The sequence below is a fragment of the Malus domestica genome, chromosome 17, assembly GCF_042453785.1.
Source record: "Malus domestica chromosome 17, GDT2T_hap1".
In the NCBI taxonomy this organism is placed as follows: Eukaryota; Viridiplantae; Streptophyta; class Magnoliopsida; order Rosales; family Rosaceae; genus Malus; species Malus domestica.
Window position 1 is genome coordinate 3,644,012 of NC_091677.1, and position 25,565 is coordinate 3,669,576.

General features: G+C 39.7%; 2 protein-coding genes across 2 annotated transcripts; one reads left to right on the top strand and one right to left on the bottom strand.

Moving 5' to 3' along the window:
• The first annotated feature begins 17,483 nt into the window (after nt 1-17,483).
• On the top strand, nt 17,484-17,948 carry LOC139193643 (uncharacterized mitochondrial protein AtMg00810-like). Its single transcript, XM_070817082.1, has one exon. It carries the CDS (start codon nt 17,484-17,486, stop codon nt 17,946-17,948), a length of 465 nt encoding a protein of 154 aa, XP_070673183.1.
• A 4,900-nt stretch (nt 17,949-22,848) lies between these two features.
• Nucleotides 22,849-24,475, bottom strand: LOC103404443 (zinc-finger homeodomain protein 9-like). Its single transcript, XM_008343352.4, has one exon. It carries the CDS (start codon nt 24,184-24,186, stop codon nt 23,140-23,142), a length of 1,047 nt encoding a protein of 348 aa, XP_008341574.2. The 5' UTR covers nt 24,187-24,475; the 3' UTR covers nt 22,849-23,139.
• Between the last annotated feature and the right edge of the window lie 1,090 nt (nt 24,476-25,565).

The window sequence follows — 25,565 nt, forward strand, 5'->3', positions numbered from 1 at the left end:
GAAACTTCTTTTCGAACGACTCCACTCAAAGTTGTTTGGGAGCATATGCTCCTATCAACTTTACCCGGGACACACAAAAGAAGTACTTTGATCCTATTAGACGGGGGAGGGTGAAGAAGCTAGGACAGAAGGGTAGAGTTCAAGAGAGCAAAATGCGTTTAGGAACGTGGAATATAGGAACCTTAACGGGAAAATCTATGGAAGTAGTGGAAGTTATGGTGAGGAGAAGGATAAATATTATGTGCCTACAAGAAACTAAGTGGGTTGGTAGTAAGGCAAAGGATCTAGAAAACTCAGGGTTTAAACTTTGGTATTCGGGCACAAATAGAACAAGAAACGGTGTTGGCATAATCGTGGACAAGACCTTGGTACAAGATGTTGTAGATGTCAAGAGGGTAGGAGATAGAATCATGGCAATCAAGATTGTAATAGGACAAGAACTTATCAATGTGATTAGTGCGTACGCACCTCAAGTAGGGTTGGATACGAGTTCGAAGGAGAAATTTTGGGAAGATCTTGGAGACTTGGTGCAAGGAATTGCTCAGACGGAGAAGTTATTTATAGGAGGAGATTTAAATGGACACGTGGGCAGGGAGACAGGCAACTATGGAGGTTTTCATGGTGGCCATGGTTTTGGGGAGAGAAACGAGGATGGGGAAGCTATCTTGGATTTTGCAATGGCATATGATCTCTTCTTAGCCAACACCTTCTTTAAGAAGAGAGAAGAACATGTGATCACCTACAAGAGTGGGTCGTCAAAAACACAAATAGATTTTCTTCTAATGAGGAAAGGGGATCGTATAACTTGTAAGGATTGCAAAGTTATACCAGGAGAGAGCGTGGCTAATCAACATCGCTTGTTGGTGATGGATGTACATATCAAAAGTGTAAGACAAAAGAACAAGACTTGGAAGTGCCCAAGGACTAGATGGTGGAATCTAAAAGAAGAAAAACAAGCCATTTTCAAAGAGAAGGTAATCACCCAATGTGTGTGGGATAGAGAGGGGGAAGCTAGCCAAATGTGGGATTCCATGGCTAGTTGTATCCGAAAAGTAGCAAAAGAGGTATTAGGAGAGTCCAAGGGCTTTGCCCCACACCAAAAGGAATCTTGGTGGTGGAATGAGGAGGTACAAACAAAGGTGAAGGCTAAAAAGGAATGTTGTAAAGCCTTATACAAGGAGAGGACTGATGAAAATGGTGAAAGGTATAGAAAAGCGAAGCAAGAGGCGAAGAAAGCTGTCAGAGAAGCTAAGTTAGCGGCTTACGACGATATGTATAAACGACTAGATACCAAAGAAGGAGAGTTGGATATCTATAAACTATCTAGAGCAAGGGAAAAGAAGACAAGGGACCTAAACCAAGTGAGGTGCATCAAGGATGAGGATGGAAAGGTTCTTGCTACAGAGAACGCGGTTAAAGACAGATGGAGAGGTTATTTTCATAATCTTTTCAATGAAGGACATGAAATGAGTGCTTCTTTAGGGGAGTTGAGTAACTCAGAAGAGTGTAGAAACTACTCTTTTTATCGTCGAATCCGGAAGGAAGAAGTGGTTGTAGCTTTGAAGAAGATGAAGCATAAAAAAGCAATAGGCCCAGACGATATACCAATCGAAGTGTGGAAACTTTTGGGAGAGACAGGTATAACATGGCTCACTGACCTTTTCAATAGGATTTTGAAAACGAAGAAGATGCCAAATGAGTGGCGAATGAGCACTTTGGTGCCTATCTACAAGAATAAGGGCGACGTACAAAATTGCATGAACTATAGGGGTATTAAGCTAATGAGTCATACAATGAAGCTCTGGGAGAGAGTCATTGAACATAGATTGAGGCAAGAGACACGGGTTTCGGACAACCAATTCGGGTTCATGCCAGGGCGCTCAACCATGGAGGCAATCTATCTCTTACGAAGATTGATGGAAAGATATAGAGATGGGAAAAAGGATTTACACATGGTCTTTATAGATTTGGAAAAAGCGTATGATAGGGTCCCAAGAGACATTCTTTGGAGGATTTTAGAGAAGAAAGGAGTACGAGTAGCATATATCCAAGCTATAAAGGATATGTATGAAGGAGCAAAGACTGCCGTAAGAACTCATGAAGGACAAACCGAAAGCTTTCCCATAACTGTAGGATTACATCAAGGCTCATCCTTAAGTCCTTACCTTTTTGCGTTGGTAATGGATGAGTTAACACGACATATTCAAGATGATATTCCTTGGTGTATGCTTTTCGCAGACGATATAGTGTTGATAGATGAAACTCAGGAAGGGGTAAATGCAAAGCTTAACCTTTGGAGAGAAGTGTTGGAATCTAAAGGTCTTCGCCTAAGCCGATCAAAGACAGAATATATGGAGTGCAAGTTCAGTGCAAATGGAGGCCAAAACGAGTTAGGGGTGAGGATCGGAGATCAAGAAATACCAAAGAGCGACCGTTTTCGTTACCTAGGATCTATCTTGCAAAAGAACGGAGAATTAGATGGAGATCTTAACCATAGAATACAAGCTGGATGGATGAAGTGGAAGAGTGCATCCGGCGTGTTGTGTGACCGCCGTATGCCACTGAAGCTCAAGGGAAAATTTTATAGGACGACAATAAGGCCGGCGATGCTGTATGGCACAGAATGTTGGGCGGTGAAACATCAACACGTACACAAAATAGGTGTAACGGAGATGAGGATGCTTCGTTGGATGTGTGGGCACACGAGAAAGGATAAGATTAGGAATGAGGATATCCGGGGTAAAGTAGGAGTAGCCGAAATTGAAGGAAAGATGAGAGAAAATCGGTTACGGTGGTTTGGACATGTGCAAAGAAGGCCTACTGACGTTCCGATTAGAAGATGCGACTATGGGACAGAGGTTCAGGGCCGAAGGGGTAGAGGAAGACCTAGGAAAACTTTGGAAGAGACTCTAAGAAAAGACTTAGAGTACTTGGATCTAACGAAGGACATGACACAGGATCGAGCACAATGGCGTTCTAAGATTCATATAGCCGATCCCACTCAGTGACTTGGATTTTCCAAGTCTCCAACCGAGAAGTTTTCCTCACTCGGGAAATTAAGGGAACACTACCCCAACCTACATGCTCCACTCAGAAAGTTTCAACATACAAGCTTTAACAAAAGAAAATTCAAAGAACTTAGCGAAGAAGGCTTTGGTGTATTTAACACAATACGTTGAAATGAAGGAAAGCTTATTTATTGATATCCCCGATAAGCTACAAATATGTACATATACATGAGTCAAAATAAGCACACAAGAGGGAGCCTTCACAAAGGTTGCTTAGGAGAAGTCTCAGCAGTCGGTAGAGCCCCAGAAAGAGAAGGCACCGGAGGGGGATCATTTGGAGCCTCAGTACTAGACAGAACCCTAGAAGGAGGAGGCATCAGAGGTTGATCATTTGGAGCTTCATTAGGCGGTACAGCCCCAGAAGACGAAGGCAATAAATGCCTTTGGAACAAACCCACAAATCTCTGATGATCAAGTAAAACCTGACCATCAGTTTCCTTCATCTGGTCAAGCTTCCTCTTCATGTTTGTAGCATAGTCATGTGCGAGTCGGTGCAACTGTTTATTCTCATGCTTGAGCCCTCTAATCTCCTGTTTGAGACTCATCACTTCAGCCGCCAATGATTCAACTTGGCGGGTTCGAGCAAATAGGCGTTGGGCCATATTAGACACAGAACCTGCACACTGAACACTGAGAGCCAGCGAATCCTTAACAGCTAACTCATCAGATCGTTTGGAAAGTAGTCTGTTATCTTTGGGAGTGAGAAGGTTCCTGGCCACCACCGCAGCGGTCATATCATTCTTCATCACGGAATCCCCAACGGTAAGAGGACCAGTAGGGGAGACGAAGGATGGGCGCCATATGTTGTCTGGAGAAGGCGGGGCTGCCTCTTCAATAAGGTTCAAGTCAAAACGACGGTCGGAGGGGCCAGACATTTTCAAAGGTGTTGAAGAGAGAAGAGGTCGGACAAATCAAGATCTTAGAAGTGCAAGAATGAAGCTTCTACTGGTGGAGATTCAAGTGTGCTTTGGAACTTAATGCCAGCCCCTATAAAAATCTGCACTCGACGAAGCTTCAGAAATCGAAGAGGCGCCTGCTCAGAAATCGAAGAGGCGTTTGCTTTCTCAAAAGCTGGGCTGCTTAGAGATCACGAGGGTTGATCTCAGAAATCGAAGAGGCGTTTGCTTTCTCAAAAGTTGGGCTGCTCAAAGACCACGAAGGCCGATCTCAAAAATCGAAGAGGCGCTCGCTTTCTCAAAAGCTGGGCTCCCCAGATACCACGAGGGCCGATATCAGAAATCGAAGAGGCACCTACTTTTCCAGCCTTTTCCAGCCTTGTCAGCACCTGTCACACGCACACTCAGTTTTGCGGAAATTATGGGCATTCTGTCAAAGACTTCTGGGGAAGTAGAAAACACATGAATCTTACTGTTCAATCACCCACTTCCCACACGCAACAATAGCTCATGGGTACCACAGATAACTTTGCCAAAGTTCTCTGCCAAAGTTGAGCACGTGAAGCTTGCAGCTCCCACTACATCGCTCTGACCAAGAAGGGTAAAAGAATAGCAAAGAAACAGCACTAACAAAGTTTAGACCCATAAATTTTGAAGGTCTAGCTACCATATTATTACCCACAAGGGTAAAGGAACAGTACCACTGCTGGATAATTGGAAAGTCCCTGTGTGTCAACCTCTGTGCTTCGTGGCAAGGTAGACTAGCAAACATGCCCAACCTTTACTCACATTCGAGAAAACACTCCCAATAAGATTGCTTGCTCCAAAATCGAAGAGGCACCGTCCTCCGAATCTCGAGAGCCAGACTCCCAACATGACTACTTTCTTAAAAATCGAAGAGAGGGTAAAGGAACAGTACCATTGCTGGATAATTGGAAAGTCCCTGTGTGTCAACCTCTGTGCTTCGTGGCAAGGTAGACTAGCAAACATGCCCAACCTTTACTCACATTCGAGAAAACACTCCCAACAAGATTGCTTGCTCCAAAATCGAAGAGGCACCGCCCTCCGAATCTCGAGAGCCAGACTCCCAACATGATTACTTTCTCAAAAATCGAAGAGACACTGCTCCCCGAATCTCGAGAGCCAGACCCCCAGCATGATTGCTTTTTCAAAAATCGATGAGGCATCGTTCTCCGAATCAATCGAAGAGGCGCTCGCTTTCTCAAAAGCTGGGCTGCTCAGAGACCACGAAGGCCGATCTCAGAAATCGAAGAGGCACCTACTTTTCTAGCCTTGTCAGCACCTGTCACACGCACACTCAGCTTTGCAGAAATTATGGGCATTCTGTCGAAGACTTCTGGTGAAGTAGAAAGCACATGAATCTTACTGTTCAATCACCCACTTCCCACATGCAACAATAGCTCATGGGTACCACGAATAACTTTGCCAAAGTTCTCTGCCAAAGTTGAGCACGTGAAGCTTGCAGCTCCCACTACATCGCTCTGACCAAGAAAGGTAAAAGAATAGCAAAGAAACAGCACTAACAAAAGTTTAGACACATAAATTTTGAAGGTCTAGCTACCATATTATTACCCACAACTGTAAAGGAACAGTACCACTGCTGGATAATTGGAAAGTCCATGTGTGTCAACCTCTGTGCTTCGTGGCAAGGTAGACTAGCAAACATGCCCAACCTTTACTCACATTCGAGAAAACACTCCCAATAAGATTGCTTGCTCCAAAATCGAAGAGGCACCGTCCTCCGAATCTCGAGAGCCAGACTCCCAACATGACTACTTTCTCAAAATCGAAGAGAGGGTAAAGGAACAGTACCATTGCTGGATAATTGGAAAGTCCCTGTGTGTCAACCTTTGTGCTTCGTGGCAAGGTAGACTAGCAAACATGCCCAACCTTTACTCACATTCGAGACAACACTCCCAACAAGATTGCTTGCTCCAAAATCGAAGAGGCACCGCCCTCCGAATCTCAAGAGCCAGACTCCCAACATGATTACTTCCTCAAAAATCGAAGAGACACTGCTCTCCGAATCTCGAGAGTCATACCCCCAGCATGATTGCTTTCTCAAAAATCGAAGAGGCATCGTTCTCCGAATCTCGAGAGCCAGATACCACAGACCACTTTTTCAAAGTGCTCTGACAGAGTTAAAACATGTGAAACTGGCAGCTCCCACTACCGTGCTATGACCAAGCAGGGTAAAGGAATAGCATTACTACTTGTTGTTAGGGAGACTCCTATATATGTCGACCTCCATCCCCAACGGACAGGCAGACCTGCAAAAATGCTCAACCCTTCATCATATCTGAGAGGGCACTCCCAACGAAGCCTTTTGAAATATTCAGCTTTCTTTCCCCCCGATAATACCTCTGTAAACAAGCTATACTAGAGCAAGAATATCTCATATCATCAGGGTTAAAAGCAAGAGTATCCCATATCATGCCTTTTCCCTGTCTTTTCTTTTGGCCTTGTTTTTACCTACAAGACAAGGAGAAAGAGAGCAATCAGTCAGCACTTGGAATCAAGCTTCCAGCCAGGAACTGACTGCCTGGAACCCCTTACCTGATTACTTACCTGGCATTGCTCTCGAGTACTCATCTTCAACATCTTATGTTTCCAGGGAAGATTCTGCATCTGCTTGAGGAACAGATAGGGCAAGTGCGAAGGATACAAGGAAGCATGTGGAGACAAGCGTAACAGCACACGTGCCGATACATTCATTACTCTGTCAAAAGCAAAAGTATCCCATATCAGCAGGGTGGAACGTACTCTAGATTTGATGGACTTGTTTTGACCCTCAAATTCTTCAGTCGGCCTTATACTCTGGAGAAAACCAGAAAACCCTCCAGCTCAGTTCAAGAATAAGCCTGTGGAAAGTTACTTCTTCAAAAGCAAAAGTATCTCATATCATCTCTTCTCATTTTTCTTCTCTTTATCCTTCATGCTGCTGCAAGATGGGGAGAAGGTGAACAATCAGTCGGAGCTCTGATTGCTTACCTTGTCTGTCACCTCTTTCAGCAGACCCCCTAGCTCGGCGACTTGGGGGACTCCTACTACATGGTTTGTATCGCGCTTGACCAAGCCTGAAACTACAAGTAAGCTTCAAGTGAAATTGATACATTACCTTGTGCATCTCCACCAGTTAAAGATACCACCCCTGGATGGAGGAAGAGTACTTCCAGAGAAGATGCCACATCTACCTATGAGACAGATAAGGCAAGTCAAGACGACACCACACTCCGATACTTAGAAGTTTCGTGATTACGAGATCATTCTCCCACAATATTTCCTAATGTCATTTGTACTAAATCATTCACTTGTACTCACTAAATGAGAGCTTGAATCTATGTACTTGTGTAAACCCTTCACAATTAATGAGAACTCTTCTATTCCGTGGACGTAGCCAATCTGGGTGAACCACGTACATCTTGTGTTTGCTTTCCTATCTCTATCCATTTATATATTTATCCACACTAATGACCGGAGCAATCTAGCGAAGATCACAAAAAGCGATCGTTTTCGCTACCTAGGATCTATCTTGCAAGAGAACGGAGAATTAGATGGAGATCTCAACCATAGAATACGAGCTGGATGGAAAGAGTGCATCCGGCGTGTTGTGTGACCGTCGTAGGCCACTGAAGCTCAAGGGAAAATTTTATAGGACGGCAATAAGGCTAGCGATGTTGTATGGCACAGAATGTTGGGTGGTGAAGCATCAACACGTACACAAAATGGGTGTAGCGGAGATGAGGATGCTTCGTGGGATGTGTGGGCACACGAGAAAGGATAAGATTGGGAATGAGGATATCCGAGGTAAAGTAGGAGTAGCCGAAATTGTAGGAAAGATGAGAGAAAATCGGCTCCGGTGATTTTGAACATGTGCAAAGAAGGCCGACTGACGCTCCGGTTCGAAGATGTGACTACGGGACAGAGGTTCAGGGCCGAAGGGGTAGAGGAAGACCTAGGACAACTTTGGAAGAGACTCTAAGAAAAGACTTAGAGTACTTGGATCTAACGGAGGACATGACACAAAACCGAGCGCAATGGCGTTCTAGGATTCATATAGCCGACCCCACTTAGTGGGAAAAGGCTTTGTTGTTGTTGTTGTTGTTGTTGTTTCGACCGTCAGATCAAATGAATTGATGATAATCAAAGTATATAAATTAATAAGGGGTTTGTGAGAAGTAAGTTAGGGTGTATGGATAGCACCCCTTTAGTTTATTTGTATGTTAGGGTATTTTCAGTATTTAAATTTAGGGTTTTCTAGTTGCATAAAGATTTTGAAATGTTATATGAGTTTTCAATTTGTCATATGAACTAAAACTTAAGCGGTTTATCATATTAACTGTTCAAAATCCTTAATTTTTCATCTCACCCCTAACACTGTTAAGTTTTCTATCAAAAATAAGTCATGTACCTCACATATGATTTGTGTCTGGTTATTTCAGACGTTTAACCTACTTTTCATAAGTTCTATGCTTCTCTTTAGTACAAATCATTAAATTTTGGTTAGTTGAAAAAACATGTCATGTTCGTTTGAAAAAATATGGTCAACTACTAAAAAGATACATTAGACTCGCTAATATGGAGTTGTGGCTAAGTGCAAGCTTTGAGATTTCAACATGGTCAATCATGTCTATAAAAAAAAGAAAAAAGAAAAGGTGGTCAGTCATGGCCATCTCTTCCATTTCATCGCTACCATATCAAAAATATTAGTCCACTGCTTGATCATGTTGAAAATCAAAGACTAATTGGAAGATGAGTAATAAATTGAAGTTTGAAAGTAAGTCCCCTTCCTTTTCACGCCTTTGTCGTTCCACCTTAGTCTAGATGAGGTAGGTTGGAGTTTTCACTCCTGGCCATGTATGGGGTATTTCTAGATAAGCAACTTTTAGTCTCTCTTGCAATCTCGACTAAGTCCTGTAAAGCTCCTTCTCTAGTCCATGTTCTTTGGCAGCCCCCTCCATTTTCTTGGGCCATAGTGAATTCTGATGGCCTTGCTAAAAGTAACTAAGGTCCTGTGTGGTTTTCTGAGATTTTGCAGGTTATTTTCTTGGTGGTTTTTCCTTGAGCTTGGGGCATCGTACCTCTTTTCATCCGGAGCTTCATGCTATTGAGTTGGCTTACGCACGGGGTTGGCAAAATTTATGGTTTGAAAGTGATTCTTCTAGCGTGATATCTTGTTTTGCGTTTGATTCTTTTTCTCCTCCTTGGTCGCTCCAGACACATTAGAAAAATTGTATTTTCCAATTGCAAAACATGGTATTCCATTGCTCTCATACATTTCAAGAAGGAAATGCATTTGCTAACAAATTAACTAATTAGGGTTTCTATTGTCTTTACTTGTTTGGCATGCTGCTCCTCTTACATATATTCTTCCTTTTCTATACTCAGATTTCTTGGGCATGCCAACCTACAAGTTTGTCTCCCTTCTTGATGTGTGATTTTCATTTTTACCTAATCTTTTTGGATTTTCCTTTTGTTTTGCAGCTTGTTTTGTTGGTGCTTACCCTTTAGATTTTATAGAGGGGTTTGGTCCTATGTCCACCCCATCTTTTTTCTTGTATTTTCTTTTTTATGAGAGTTAAGGTCTATGCCCCTCTCTTTTTCTTGTATTTTCTTTTTCAAGAGAAGTAAGGTGTATACCCCCCTCTTTTCTTGTATTTTGTTTTCTTGTTCTATGAGGGGTAAGGTTTATGTCTCCCTTTACTAGGTGCAACTTCTTCTTTTTTCATATCAATAAATTTCCCTCATACCGCCGAAGTTTTGCAAAAAAAAAATGTTGGAAATATAATGAGAAAATATTGGTTAAAGTTCACAACATTTTCAACTGATTTTCTTAAAATTCTATGATTTCCAAGGAGAACTTATTGGAGTTAGGGTGATATAACAAATTAGCCATGAACTTAATAGGACATAAGTTGTAACTTATTTTGGATGGAAAACTAACAGGAATTTAGGTGAAATGACAAACTAATGATTTTGGATAGTTTGTATAACAAATTGCTTAAAATTTTAATTCATATGACAAATTAAAAAAAGAAAAACTAATGAAAAGGGATTGAAAATTTTGAGTTTTAACGATAAGGACAAAATAAAGGGTAAAGTGAATAGTACCATGATTGACTTTTCAGTGTAAAAATATGGTTTTTCATTAAAGTGAACAATACCAGGAGCTTTTCATTAAAGTTCCCCATTAAAAAAAGGTGTATAAGTTCATACAACATTTCAAAAAAAAAATTCCTTACTTTCTTTGTTGTTAAGGTTCATTCTCTTTGTTTCAATATTAGGTCTCTTTATAAATACACATATCTTGTATATAACTTAGAAGGCGTCTTGGCAATTTTATAGTTTTCTTCTCTCTTTTTTATGTCACTGAATAAATAATCATATAATTTGCAATCCATTATTTACTTTTCTCATGCATACTTTGATTTGTTAACATAATTTCCATTGAACTTGCTTCCTTAGTAACTTGATATGCTCTTTTTTGTTTTGCATCCATAGTCCGATAATCAACATAATATGTTATCAAATTATCAAATTACTGTATTTAATATGTGATTTTTAACGAAAAATCTAGTTCAAATCGATAGTCTAGCAACAACCACATGAGATAAGAAAGCCTAAGTTTGGGGTAAATTTTGATTTACCAAAAAGGACTTGGTAGGCCTTCCCTCGTTGTTGGAGCTTTCTTCAAAAGTAGCTTGGTGCTAATTTACCCACTTTATTTCTCATGTTTGGGTTGTGCTCAATTCAAGAGAATCCACTAGTCTAGAGAGTGTTAATGGTCAAATCCTATAGTGACACAAAATAGCCTATAAGATTTGAAAGGTCCTCTATGAGAATCCATAGAAATTAAATAGGCTTGAATAATTAAAATACCAAAAAAACGTAGCCTACCGTGGCTCTTGGAATCACTTATCGAATTTCCCTTGTGAAAAAGTTAGAGAATAAAACCACTCAATATAACATAAATGGTGATTCACTACCAAAAATTACCATTTGCCCAATCAAGTTTTATCCGACAAATAAAAGATAATTCTTCAGGCAAATAGTCTTTACTCGACAGAATACAAATATTCGTTGGGCAAAAACAATCAACATTTTGGTTTCTTAAGAGGCTTTTGCTCGACGATTAGAGTTCGAAGGATAAAACTTCTAGTATCAGGTAAAGTTTTCGTGCGTGATGAAATATAAACCCTAATTAAACCCTTAATTGAAGCCATACAATATATTATTTGTTACTTAAGACTAAGACCGAATAGTGTTCCTCTAAGTTAGAGATTTTAGATTTAAATCTCATGAATGACAAGTCCGAAATAACAATGTTTTCCTCTAATCTCTTTATGTAAATATATCATTATATTTTTTTTTTCTCGAAACCATACAATATAATATGTGTGTCAAACTAACCTGTGGTTCTGTGTTATCCACTAACCCTAGCTAGTTCCCTGTACCGGGTTCTCTCTTCACATGCAGCTGCCATGCATATTGAAATCGTGTTTTTATTATTACAACACATGGAGCATCATCTATTGACACAAATTTGGGCAAACCAGTAGAACAGTGTCCTATTCACTTTTTATTGGACTGGCAATTGAGGGAAACCCTAAATTTAAAAGGGATGAAACATTGCATGATGACTCTGATCCAAAGTAATGAAAAATAAAAAAGCTTCTTTGACTAGGAATAATCCATATGATCCCCACCACTCCATTTGATGGTAACACTTTTATTTCACAAGTCGCAGCTCAATCCAGTAGTGATGGAGGAATCTTATCGTACAAACTTTGACACAACGTTTAAGAGTGCATGAGTAAAGAGTTTACCGTAAATCGACATAAGTTACTGGACAAGTACATGCAGTAACCTTGGAGCTAGAGGTGACAAGTCAAAAGAGAGGAAACAATGCCTGAAAATTTGATAAGGAAAGGGACAAATCAAAAGAAAGGAAACAATACCTGAAAATTTGATGCGGGAGAAATCGAAAGAGAGGAAAAAAGGGGAGGGGGGGGGTTTGGGAATGTTGTGGTTGAGTTTCTTTTTTCTTTGGTTAAATATACAGTTTTAAATTAATAATATAAAATTTTGAAAATGTTAGATTTGGAGTTGAGTTGAGTGAGGTGTAAAAAATTAGAAAGGAGACATAAATTTGGGACAGCAAACGGCCAGCGGCCGAAACGTTCCTATTAATAAGCAATTCAATTAGCGGAACGAAGTGAAATTTTATTAAATTAAAAAATTACATCTAGTTAGAGAGGCATAAATCTTATTTCACATAATAAAGAAAAACAAAATGCAAAAATACAAGTAAAAAGAGGGCATAAACTTGACCCTCTTGAATGAAAATAAAATTATAAGAAAGGGGGACATATAAAATCTAACCCCTCAAAAACAATACTTAGAAATACAATGCATCTTTTATTAAGTATATGCTTGATGCTTCTCCACAAAGCATTACGAACTAACTTTTTAACCCATAAGTACTTTTACTATGTACAATGTCAAAATCACTTTTGGTTAGGAGAGGCAATGGATCGTGTTCGATATTAATCAGTCATATGCATGTCGTGTTAGTATAAACTTTTAGTTACGTTCTTTGGAACTTGATTTTGATCTCACATTGTTCTCTTTAACTCAAAAGTCAAAAGTCATTACTTTACTCCTTGAAACTCAAAGTTTGCTCTACTTTGGTCCCTAGAACTCTATTTTGATCCCATTTTGCCCCCAAAAACTTGAAAGTTGTCTATATAAAACTCAAAATTCGCTTCATATTGTCTTAAATCTATTAATTTCTTATGTGGGTTTGATTTGAGTGCAGCAGGCTAATCAATTTCATTTTTATCTTTTTCATCTCTTCAATTTTTTTTAAACTTAATATTCTCTTATTGTTGAATGTTAGCACATAATGGAGATTTATAATCAAATTTATTACACATGTGGCATAGTCTTATTGAGTGTTTGGATCCCACATATGTTTCAGGAGGCGACCTATAAGTTTCAGGGAGAGAAAGAGTCCACAAGTCAAAGTGGAACGAATTTTGAGCCTCATGGAGTAAAGTGGTAACTTTTGAGTTACAAGAGGCAAAGTAAGATTAAAATGAATTCACATGGGGCGTAGCTAAAAATAAGTCATAATACTATAACTCATGTTATTCATTAGAAAATCGAGAAAACTTATCATTTTAATCATGTAATATTAATTACGCATGTGGTCCAATATCTTAGTGAATAGGGTATTGAGTTTTTACCCATAAGTTTCGAGTTCGAAGCTCCTACCTCTCTTGAATTATTATAATAGTTTTGAATCCTCCCCTTCTCCTCAATAATACTAATAATTTAAAAAAAAATCATATAATATTAGTTGAAAAGTGCTAGTGCACTCCTTAGTCCTCTATAATTCTCCATGTGTTGGAGAAGTGGGTTTTCAGGGGAAGGTTCAACTCTCTCTTCTCAGGGTTCAACACAAATCAAACACTAGCATTTAATCTTGTGTTAAATAGGGTTATAAAACAGCTTCAATATGTTAACCGTGAGTCAAAGTTAGGAAAAAAGGGAATGTAAGATATTGTAAATACTAGGAAACCTTTATTGTGTAGGATATTGTTTGTAGCTCTTTATTATTTGTTTCCTTATTGAACAAGGATTGTATATGAATATATTTCAAGAGAAGTAATACATGAAAATTATCCCGTAAAATTCTATTTGGCATCAAGAGCCAGGGCTGCCGTCACCCTACGTAACCCTAGTTGTTTCCGCTGTATTCTGTAGACTGATTTTCTGCAATTCTTCTCGCAGAATTCAGTTTGGTTGTATGTGGGTACTGCCGTGTGTATAGCAGTGTGGTGAATCACTGTTTTTTTTTTCCAGCGTGCAAGTGTCAACGTGCAGTTTTTTTTCGTAAGCAGTGTTTCAGCGTGCAAGTATCAACGTGCAGATTTTTCGTAAGGTAGTATGGCGTCAGCGGAAGAGAGTGTTTTTTTTTTAAACTGGAGGACAGTGCTCGTACTACTAATCCAGTAGTGAATCCTGTTGTTATTCAGAATGATGCATCTGCTGTACCAAACACCGTGAAACTACATGGATCGAATTATCCTTTGTGGTCCAAGGTTTTAGAGATGCACATCGCTAGACGCGGTAGGAAGGGTTTTGTGACTGGGAGTATCAAGGAGCCTGCTGAGAATAGTGTTGAGTATAAGACGTGGGAGATAGGGAATGCAATAGTCAAAGGGTGGTTGATCAATTCCATGGAACCGACTATCATGGGATTTTTTATTCACCTGCATACTGCTAAAGAAGTTTGGGAAGAGGTGGCTCGGACCTATTATGATGGTTCGGATATTTCTCAAATTTATGAATTGAAGGTTAAGTCGTTTAGGCTTCGTCAAGAGAGTCGACCAGTTGGTGTGTACTACGCTAATCTCAAGTCCGTTTGGCAGGAGCTGGATCAACGAAGACCAATTAAGATGGAATGTGCTAGTGATCTCAAGACACTCCGGGAAGAAATTCAAATTGATCGTGTGTATGCTTTTTTGGCGGGTTTGGATGATATCTTTGATAAGGTACATAGCGATATTCTATGTACTCAACCCTTACCATCTGTCGAGGAGGTGTTTTCTATTGTTAGGCGTGAAGCACAAAGACATGCCACTATGATGGGTGAGAGTAACAACCAGGAGGGGTTGCCGTCCATGGCCATGGTCTCTCGGCCACCTGCAACCTCCTGTCCTAACAACTCTTCTAATCCATCTTTCAATTCTTGTTCCTTTAATCGAGAAAACAAAGATGATTTGAAGTGTACCTTCTGCGGTCAAACTTGTCATACTGAAGATACATGTTTTACCAAGCATGGAGTACCTGATTGGTTTCCGAAATTTAAGAAAAAATTGCGTGCCAAGGAGCGTGAAGCATGAGGGTCCAGTGGAGGCCGTGCCTCCCTTGCTGCAACTACACCAACAGCTCAGGAGGTTGTGCCTAGCTCTTGTGAGTCTGGTCAAAATTTGTTGACTCGTACTCGGGGTGACTCGTCTTCTGACACAGGTACTGTGGGACGAGTTCTCTTAGCCTCCGAAACTCATCCACATAGAGGTTGGATTCTGGACTATGGGGCAACGGATCATATGACTTATGATAAAAATATGTTTCAATACATGACTACATCTCACAGAAAAAACATCACGACTGCTAATGGCACTATGGCAGCCGTGTGTGGTGCAGGCATCGTGCATCTTACCCCATCTCTCCCTTTATATCGTTGCTTACTTGTTCCTTCTTTATCCCATCATTTATTATCCATTCCACAGGTTACTGAACAATTAGATTGTGTGGCTCTAATGTATCCGTCCTTTTGTCTACTTCAGGATATCCAGACCAAGGAGATAATTGGGCGTGGCACTAAGAGAGAGGGGTTGTACTATGTGGATGACGTTGTTCCTGGCAGAGCTAATGTAGTTCGAGCGTCTTGTTCTAGTAATTTACAAGAAGTGTGGTTGTTGCATCGTCGGTTAGGGCATGCATCTTTTGGGTATTTATGGCATATGTTATCTAGTCTATTTAGTGGAATAAATGAATCAGACTTACATTGTGAAGTATGTATTCGTGCTAAAAGCCATCGTGTTTCGTTTCCTCCTAGTATGAATAAAAGAGCTTTACCATTTGAACTTGTGCACTCTGATGTTTAGGGACCTTCTCCCGTTATTACTTCTTCTGGGCTTAAGTGGTTTGTTACATTTGTTGATGATTGCACTCGTATGACTTGGCTATATGTGTTGAAAATTAAAAGTGAGGTTGGTATGGTGTTTAAATCTTTTTCTCAGATGATTCAGACACAATACTCCTCTGTGATTAAAGTTCTTCGTTCTGATAATGGTGGTGAGTATATTAATCTTAAGTTGTCGAAGTTTCTTTGTGACCAAGGTATTCTACATGAAACAACCTGTCCGCATACTCCCCAACAAAATGGGGTTGCTGAGAGGAAAAATCGCCATATCTTAGAAACGGCGTGTGCTCTACTTCTTTGAGCCTCTGTTCCTAAGGTGTTTTGGCCTGAAGCCGTTACTTATGCAGTCTACGTGATCAATCGTATGCCATCTCGGGTTGTTGATTTTCGAACTCCTCTCCAAGTCCTCACTCAACATGCTCTAGTGGTGTTTACTCATACACTTACCCCTCGGGTATTTGGGTGTGTGGCTTATGTGCATATCCAGAAGATTCATCGCACTAAGTTGGATCCATGTGCTCTACGATGTGTGTTTGTTGGTTTTTCATCTCACCAAAAAGGGTATAAATGTTATCACCCGGAGACTCGGCATTTGTATGTTACCAAGGATGTGACCTTTTCTGAATCAAAGTTGTTTTATGCTCATGTGTCTTCATCTTCAGATCACCAGGGGGAGAACATTAGTGGTGATCTGGGATGGTTGGATCTGGGGAGAAATACTACAGTAGAGATTACACATATTGTGCATAGTAGGGCTCGGGGGAATGATAGTGTTACCGAGAGTGAGTCTGCCGAAGTGCCGACAAAGCAGCAACATCAGACTGCTGCCGAGTATAGTCTGGAGTCACAATAGCAGGCTGCTGCCGAGTACAGTCTGGAGTCACCCCAGAATCTTACCGAGAGCAGTGTTCAACCATTTGCCGAGAGCAATGTTCAGCCATTTGTCGATTCTGGTGTTGTACCCCCCTTTCTTTCTAGCTCCATTGTGCCGCCTAATTCATCCTTGTTGGATATACCTGAGGTAAGTATTGTGGATAATTGTGTAACTAATGCAAGTAACGATGTATGTACATATAAGTTGCCACCGAGACAAAATCGAGGTGTTCCACCTGACAGGTTTTCTCCGGAAAGGAAAGTGAAGTATCCAATAGCCAACTATGTCTTATGTAGCAATCTTGCACCAGAGCGCCAAATCTTGGTGGACAATATGGAGTCTGTTCAAGTACCAACCCGTGTGGAGGAAGCTCTAAACGATCCAAAGTGGGCAAAAGCAATGGATGAGGAAATGTCGGCGTTACAGAAGAACAATACCTGGGATGTGGTGTCCTTACCAAAAGGAAAAAAAATTGTTGGATGTCGGTGGGTGTTTACTATCAAATACAAAGCTGATGGATCAATAGACAGGTACAAAGCAAAGTTAGTAGCTAAAGGATACACCCAAACACATGGTGTAGATTATCAAGAAACTTTCTCTTTGGTTGCCAAGATGAATACGGTACGTGTTTTGATATCTTTAGCTGCTAATATGGATTGGCCATTGAAACAGTTTGATGTGAAAAATGCTTTTCTCCATGGGAACCTGGAGGAAGAAGTATATATGGATTTTCCCCCTGGGTATAGTGCTGGTGGAAATACCGAAGTATGTCGGTTGCATAAGTCTCTCTATGGACTTAAGCAATCTCCTCGTGCGTGGTTTGATAGATTTACTCAAGTCATGAAAAAGTTTGGGTACTATCAAAGTCACTCTGATCACACATTGTTTGTTAAACGAAGACATGAAAGATGACAGCCTTAATCATTTATGTAGATGATAGGATTATCACTGGAGATGATTGTGATGAGATTTCACAGTTGCAGAGTAATCTTGCGGCTGAGTTTGAAATGAAGAACATAGGGGATTTGAAGTACTTTCTTGGGGTTAAAGTTGCTCGATCTCCGAAAGGTATTTTCTTGTCTCAACGTAAGTATGTTCTGGATTTGTTAAAAGAAACTGGTATGCTAGGATGTAAGCCAGTAGATACTCATATTGTTGAAAAGCATTATCTATGTTTGGATCCGAATCAGAAGTCCGTTGATAAAGGGAGATATCAGATACTTGTAGGGAGACTAATTTATTTGGCTCATACACGTCCGGATATTGCTTATGCCGTGAGTGTAGTGAGTCAGTTTATGCATTTGCCGAGTGTAGATCATATGGCTGCTGTTATGCATATCCTAGCATATTTAAAGTCGGCACCAGGAAAATGAGTTTTATATGGGAAGCACGGACATTTGAGGGTTGAAGGGTTCACAGATGCTGATTGGGCAGGAAATGTGAGTGACCGACTATCTACTTCGGGATATTTTACTTTTGTAGGAGGTAATCTGGTTACATGGCAAACTAAGAAATAGAAGGTGGTATCAAGATCCTCAGCTGAGGCCGAGTATAGAGGCATGGCCCACGACATTTGTGAAATTCTTTGGCTTCGAAAACTTCTTTGGAGTCTTGGGTTCAAACCAAAGGAAACCATGAGACTATATTGTGATAATAAGTCAGCCAGAGATATAGCTGATAATCCAGTACAGCATGATAGGACAAAACATGTGGAGGTTGACAGACATTTTATTAAACAGAAGCTCGAGAGGAAGATTGTTTCAATACCGTTTGTGAAATCGGAGGAGCAACTTACAGATGTTCTCACTCATGCTGTGTGCAGTCGAAAGTTTGATGACTCACTTGTCAAGTTGGGCATGTGTGATATCTATGCACCAACTTGAGGGGGAGTGTTAACCGTGAGTCAAACTTAGGAAAAAAGGGAATGTAAGATATTGTAAATACTAGGAAACCTTTATTGTGTAGGATATTGTTTGTAGCTCTTTATTATTTGTTTCCTTATTGAACAAGGATTGTATATGAATATATTTCAAGAGAAGTAATACATGAAAATTATCCCGTAAAATTCTATTATCTAACAAGCAAACCCCAATTTGTTAAGCTAAACTGCTTACTAATTATTGGTTAATTAACACTGTTTATAGCATTAAAGAATATGGGAATACACAAGTCACACCATAACTGAGCATCGATAAAAATTTTAGTATGCTGGAAATGCGGTTAAAATAAAAATTCAACCAATTGAACTATAACACTTGATGTACCGGACCATATTTCCAACACACTAAAAAATTTCTCATGAGCATCATAAATGAATTTAAAGTCGAGGCTTTGCATTCAATATTGTGCCCATATTTCAGAAACTGCTCTTATATCATAAGAAAGTACGTCAAATCTAAGCATCTGTCCGGTGTTCAAATTCGAACTGTAGATCTGAGAATTTGCTAGCATAGATTCGTTTAGACTGAGAATTAAAGAGAACCTTCTTGGATTGTAATTATGGTGAAGTTTTAATTAGACCTTGCCTTACTATCGGTCCATCCACCCTAAATTTGAAGGAAGATGTCCATCTTTCCATTGAAATATTGAGTTTGAACTTAAACTTTTTCACAAACCATCTTTCGAAAAAGAGAAATGCTAAGGAGATTTTTCAAAATGGGACTCTTCATGAACTCTTGTCATTTCATATTTTAGGCACAATATTTTATAATGTTGGCAGGGAAATTGTAGCAAAAAATGTTTTCGACACAATGTTTTATAACATCTATGGAGAGTCCCACTTTTGAGAGAGTCTTCTTAGCATTTCCCTATAAAAAATATTATATTTTAACTAGCGATAAATAGATAAGCAAGTCTAGAACCTAAATACCAATTTACGATTAATTGCGTATACACGTGTGAGAGCTGATTATGACTATTCACACTTATGAGACCTACAAAGCAAGAACGGTTACTAAGAGCAAGTCCACCGTTGGTGATTGCTCGGGGGAAAAGCTCCAGGAAAGGGCTCGAGGGCCGGTGGGAGGAAGTCCAGCGTTGGCTGGCGAGGGAGCCCGAGCAGGCCCGAGCGCCAGGGTGGTGGATTCGTGCCAGCCCGAGCGCCTGAGGTGGATCTGACGTCAGACGCCTTTTTTAATATTTTTTTCTGTCAGGTTCTGCAGGTGCGTCCAGGACGACGGTAAGGCGGGTGGGATGGGGAGTACAGAGGTGGGGGTGAGGGAGGAGGCGGGTGAGGGCGTGAGGCGGGCGGGATGGAGAGTACGGAGGTGCATCCAGGACGGCGGGCGGGATGGGGAGTACGGAGGTGGGGGTGAGGGAGGAGGCGGGGAGGGTTTGGGGGATGGTGGTGCTGATGACGTGAGGGTGAATGCGAGGGTGAAGAAGGTGAAGAAGAAGAGGAGCCACGGTGAAGAGAAGAGAGAGAGAGAGAGAAATAAATAAAATAAGAGAAATAAATAAAATAATAATATTTTATGGATTGGGTGAGAAAAAAAATATTAATATTTTTTTTCCAATTGCCAGCGGAGGGTTCCAAGGGTGGAGATGCAAATGACAATTACTGTTTATTAAGGGCAGCTATTGTTCACTAGGTGGATTGAATAGTGGATTGTCAGGGAGAAGGGCTCCAAGAGTAGAGTTGCTCTAATCCTATATAGTATTTCATTTAACAAAAATTATAGATCCACATGTTCCACTAAATTTTTTGAAAACCAACATTTACATCTTTTAACTAGGGATAAATAGTCAACCAGCATGTGTGACTAGAGTTAGCATTTCCCTTAGACAAATAGTAAGTTCGACCAGCATGCTGGACTTGTGTTAACATTTTTCTTATATAAAAGGTTAAAGTAGCCCCATCCCATTTCCCCACTAAAACGCTTTAGAGGGTAATTGACCGAGCATGAGCTACCCATACTTGGCAGTTGGAGCCCGGAAGGTCATGTACAGTCAAAGGACCCGCCCCCACGAAAACAAGATTTCCGACTTCTTCAAATGACAAAACAAAACAAACTTACGTTTCGAAAAAAAATATTCAGTGTGTTAGAAATACTATTTGATACGTTAAGTGTCATAATACAAGTGGTTAGAATTTTTTTTTTCAAATATCGAACCACTTGTATTATGACACTTAATACACTATGCCATGTTCCGGACACACTAGAAAATCTCTTAACATTTTTCGGTTGGAAAAGACACTTGATTGTTTTAAGTACCATTTTCCACTTAGCGTCATCATCATATCATTCTTATCCATCTAATCGGATAATTTATTCCAACCTAATTAGGGTTATCACTAATATATCTGCTTCCCTTAAAAGGCAAGGGACAAAACAATTAGCACACCTTCAAGCTTACCAACTTAGATTAAACTAATTGATTAATGAACACTTTTGGAATTGATTAAGGTTAAAAATCATAAAGTAATCCCCAACTGAAGCCTACCATCCAAACCCCACCACCAAAAAGGTCACAATTTGCAGCCATTATACGGATTTGTATCCTCTCCAGACCTTAATGTACAGAGCCTAAAGAATAGAAAAAATAAGCTCTTAGTTTGTGTGAAAATAAAAAAATAAATAAAAATCAGAGCACTTATTGTGTGAGGTGAGCCAACGAAATGAATTGATTATTGTATGAGGTGAACCAACAAAATGAATTGATGAGAACCGTCGAATCCAATTTAAGTGATCTGATTTGTCTGATCCTAAACTTCGGGCAGTGAGATCCGAAGTGGATCTCTGTCCATTGTTCTATGTATTGCCTTGTTTTTCTTCTGCTTGCACATATTTAGAAGGAATAAATAATTAAAGCCATGAAAGCTAGCTAGCGATTTCTTAATTTAGAGGCATATTAATATATGATCCAGCAGCAAGATGGTCCATACCACAATTATTAATTAATTAATATAAAAATCTAAGCCAATAATAGGGATGTGGATATTAATATAAAATTTTGTTTTCTTGAGATCTCTCTCGGATCATTCTCTAGTCTAATTTATATAATTTTTTAGATGTTGCTACACTTCTTTTTACCTATAATATATTTTCTTTCAATTTCTGTCATTTCATTATCTTTAATTCATTTGATTTAACAGTCAAAAATTAAAAAATTAAAAAATGTGCATGAAAGATAAAAAGAAGTGTGTTTATAACGCCATCCTAATTTTTTTTTGCCCCGAATTATTATATGCTAAGGAGACTCTCTTGGAAACTCTTTATGGTCTTTTTCTACATTTTTGACATATAAATTAACGTTAAACTGTAAGATGACAGAGAACCCATAAAGAGTCTCACTTTGAAAATCTCCCTAACATCTTTTTTTTTTTTTTTTACCACTCTAACCTTTTCACCAAAATTAAACGAGCAACTTAGTAATTATACGCAGCATAAATTTTGCTGTTTTCTATACCACTCTCGCAGACATGTAACAGGTCTTATTTAAAATTTAAAAAATAAATAAAAACAAGTAAATGTATTCTAACTTCTCTCAAGCAAACTTGTATTTGTAGAAGTGGGTGCAATTTGCTAATATAATTAAAAGTAAAGAAATTGCTTAAAGCTAACGGGATAATGTAGAATAAATTTTTTTTTTTGCAACCGCCCCCCAATGAAATGATCTTATGTTTTGCGCTAACACTTTCTGCTTCTTTGTATCAGACACAGGATAAGAAAATCTCTCCCTGATGAGACATTAGATCCACAAATTACAATGCCTCTCTCTCATAATAGGATTCTCTTCCCTATTTTTTCCCCTTTTCTTCCTTTTTCTTCAATCATTTTTCTTTTATTTGAACGATCACGGTTAAATTATTTTAATATTTTTTATTAATTATATATAAATAAATAAAAAATGTGAGAAAAATAAAGAAAATAGAATGAAAAGAAGAGAAGAGAGAATCATCCTTCATCAAGAAAATCTCTTCCTGATGAGACATTAGATTCACAAATTACAAGACCTCTCTCTCTCTCCCAACCCCTTCTGAAAAAGAGAAAAGAGCACCCTGCATTTCTGCAGCTTATTCTCAGAACAGAACATTAATAAAATCCAGTTTATGATATATTAATATGCTTCTTTGTTTTAGTAACAAATAATTGAACACATTTCAAGCTTCGCATAGCTTCACAACAACAACAAATAATAATAATTTTTGCACTCTTATTTTTTCTACCCACTACGATTTATTTCTATTTCTTTCTTGACGTTTGCTTGTAAACTTATTCATTATAAATGCAATAAATTTATTTAATACAAATGAAATAAATAAACAGATACTTTTAAGCAAAAAATAAAATGTCTTTTAATACCAAAAATTGGGAAAATGGAAACAAATTAAAAAAAAAAAATTAGAGAAGATATGGGCAGCAAATTAATTCCCTTTTTTGGACCAATCAATCTGTTCCCAGGTAATCCTCAGCAAACTGAAGTATTGATAGTCTCTCATTAATTAAACTAAACACGATGAGAAAGAAAAATTAAGAAAGAAAGAAAATTAAGAGCAACTAATTAATAGCACTGGCCTTACTCTAATGCTAATTAAGCTCCTCTTATTATTCATCAAAAGGATCAAGAAGACGACGACGATCCATTGTTGGCACCACCGTCAGCACCCTGGTAATGATGATTCGGATTCGGAACTCCGTTTTTGTTGTCGTCTTGATCATCATCGTCGTCCTCGTCGTCATCATCGTTGTTGTTTCCGTTTCCGTTTCCGTTGCCGTTGGTGCCATTGTGGGGGTGGGTCTGCTGCAGTAGAAAGTTGGGTCTACCTAGACCACCACCAGCACCGCCGCCATTTAGCACGTCTCGCTTGGTGAAGGTGTTCTTGTTGTTGTGCATCCAGACTTTGAGAACACCTTTTTCGACGCCGACCTCGTTGCAGAACTCCTGTACGATTTCCTCCTCTCTCTTCTGCATCTTCCACCCGACCCTCTCTGCGAATTGGTGCATCTTATCTTTCTGGTCCTGGGTGAACTTGGTCCTGAACCTCTTCCTTGCATTCGGGCTCGCCGACACAATCGGGGGCATGACGGCGGCGTGGTTATTCAAACCCACTAAGGCGTTTTCGTGAGCGGTGGACAGAGCCAGGAGCATGTGGGGGGCGGAGGGGTAGTAGGAGGACGAGATCGGCGGCGGAGAAGCTGAGTTGGGGCTCCGGTTGCCTGGGTGAGTCGGCGGCGGAGGGTGGTGGCGGTGGTGTGGCTGGTACTCGATCACATGCGTTGTAGCGGCGGGGGTATTTTGCTGCACGGGGTCCTCGGGGTCCCGGCGGTGAAAATTACGGTGGCAGCCACATGCAGCGCATTTTAGAGAGGTGGGGTCGGCGGAGTTGGCGGTGGGAGACGGCATAAACTCGCCGCAGCCGTCTAGGGCGTGGCCGCCCAGCGTGGCGGCGTGGTTCTTGAGGCATTCTTTGTAGGTGACTACAACAGGGGTGATGGGGATGTTGTGGTGGTGGAGGTGGTGGGTGGGGTTGTGACGCTTGAGGACGCCGTTGCTGAAGGACAGAGGCTTTATGTGTTGCTGGATCCGTGTCGGAGTTTCGCTGTCTGCTTCCGGGGATTTGGTGCTGGCGGTGTTGGTGGTGGTGGTGATGGGAGGGGTTATATCCATCTCTCAAACATCTAGGGGTCTCCAAAATCAGAGAACGAAAATCAAAAGCAAAAACAGACAAAGTTAAAGGGTAGCTGCTTTAAGTCGTTAGGGTTAGATTTCTGTGCAGATTACAGCTCTGAGCTGCCATGGAAGCTCTGAGGATATTGAGAAGGAGAGGGGAGATATGGAGGAGTGAGAAAGATGGTGAGTTTTTTGGGGGGATAGAGAGAGAGAGAGTTTAGCTAGCTGAGAGAGGGTTGATGATGATGATGAGCAGTGATGACTGTCCATAATAAAAATCTGGGTTTTGTGGTTGTCCTTCTTAACCACTTGTATTTTTAACCCTAGTTCTAATCCATGGTTAAGTTGCTTACCCCACTTGGGGTTAGATGTTGTGTGCTATAAATTGGGTAGTGTTCCATTTACTCTTTTACCTCACACACACTCTTCTTAATTTTTAGTCACCAGATCGATTGAACTGAAGAAGATTAAATTAATGTAAATTAGAAAGGGATTTGTGAGATACTACACTTACCACATATTTGTACCGTCATTTATATCATCTCTCTAATAGAGATATTGTCTACTAACACATGTAAGTCTTATCTCTATTAGAGATGGTACAAATATGTAGTAAGAGTAACATTTGTAATAAATATAGGAAGCATTTTTGCTCGAGTAATGTTACACGTACCACGTATTTTTACAATCTCTCTAATAGATGTAGGGCCCACCAACGCATGTGGGTTCCATCTCTATTGGAGAGATAATACAAATTATGGTATAAATATAAGGTAAAAGTAGCATTGTTTTTGCTCACTAACCTAACTATAGTGTATGATCACCATACACCTAATAATTTGCCATATGTCTTTTTAACTAACTCTAGTTAACTTTCATTTAAATGTTACTTTTTCAATTTTTGAAAAAAGTAACCATAATAAAGTGAAATGACACGTGGCAGATGATTTTGTGTGGTGAGCATACACAAAGGTTTAGAGTAGTAAGCAAAAATGCTCCCATAAATATACCTTAGCAGCTTATGCTATAGTTGCTACTAAGTTGAGTCCGAAATAATTACCATAAACCCAATTTTTCCTTCTATGCTTTTACTTTGGTCTCTTTAATTCTTCACTAATTTATTCAATCTAATGACTAAAATTAATAGTGTGTGTAAAAAAAAAACAAAGGGATGTACAAAAATCACTTCAAATAGAGATTAACCTTTTCACATTTTCGCATTTATTGATTTTAACTGATTCTGACTTAATAGCTTATCCTTCACGCATGGTTCATACGTGTCGCTGATTATATATGCATATTTAAGTCACTGTTAGCTGGACTGCATCGTTGCTCCACATCTTGACAGCTTAATTTTTTCAGAGCCAAGTGGTTGT

Bases quoted from the DNA above. Each gene is read 5' to 3' on its own strand.
- LOC139193643 (XM_070817082.1), top strand. From the start codon at position 17,484: ATGACAGCCTTAATCATTTATGTAGATGATAGGATTATCACTGGAGAT.
- LOC103404443 (XM_008343352.4), bottom strand. From the start codon at position 24,186: ATGGATATAACCCCTCCCATCACCACCACCACCAACACCGCCAGCACC.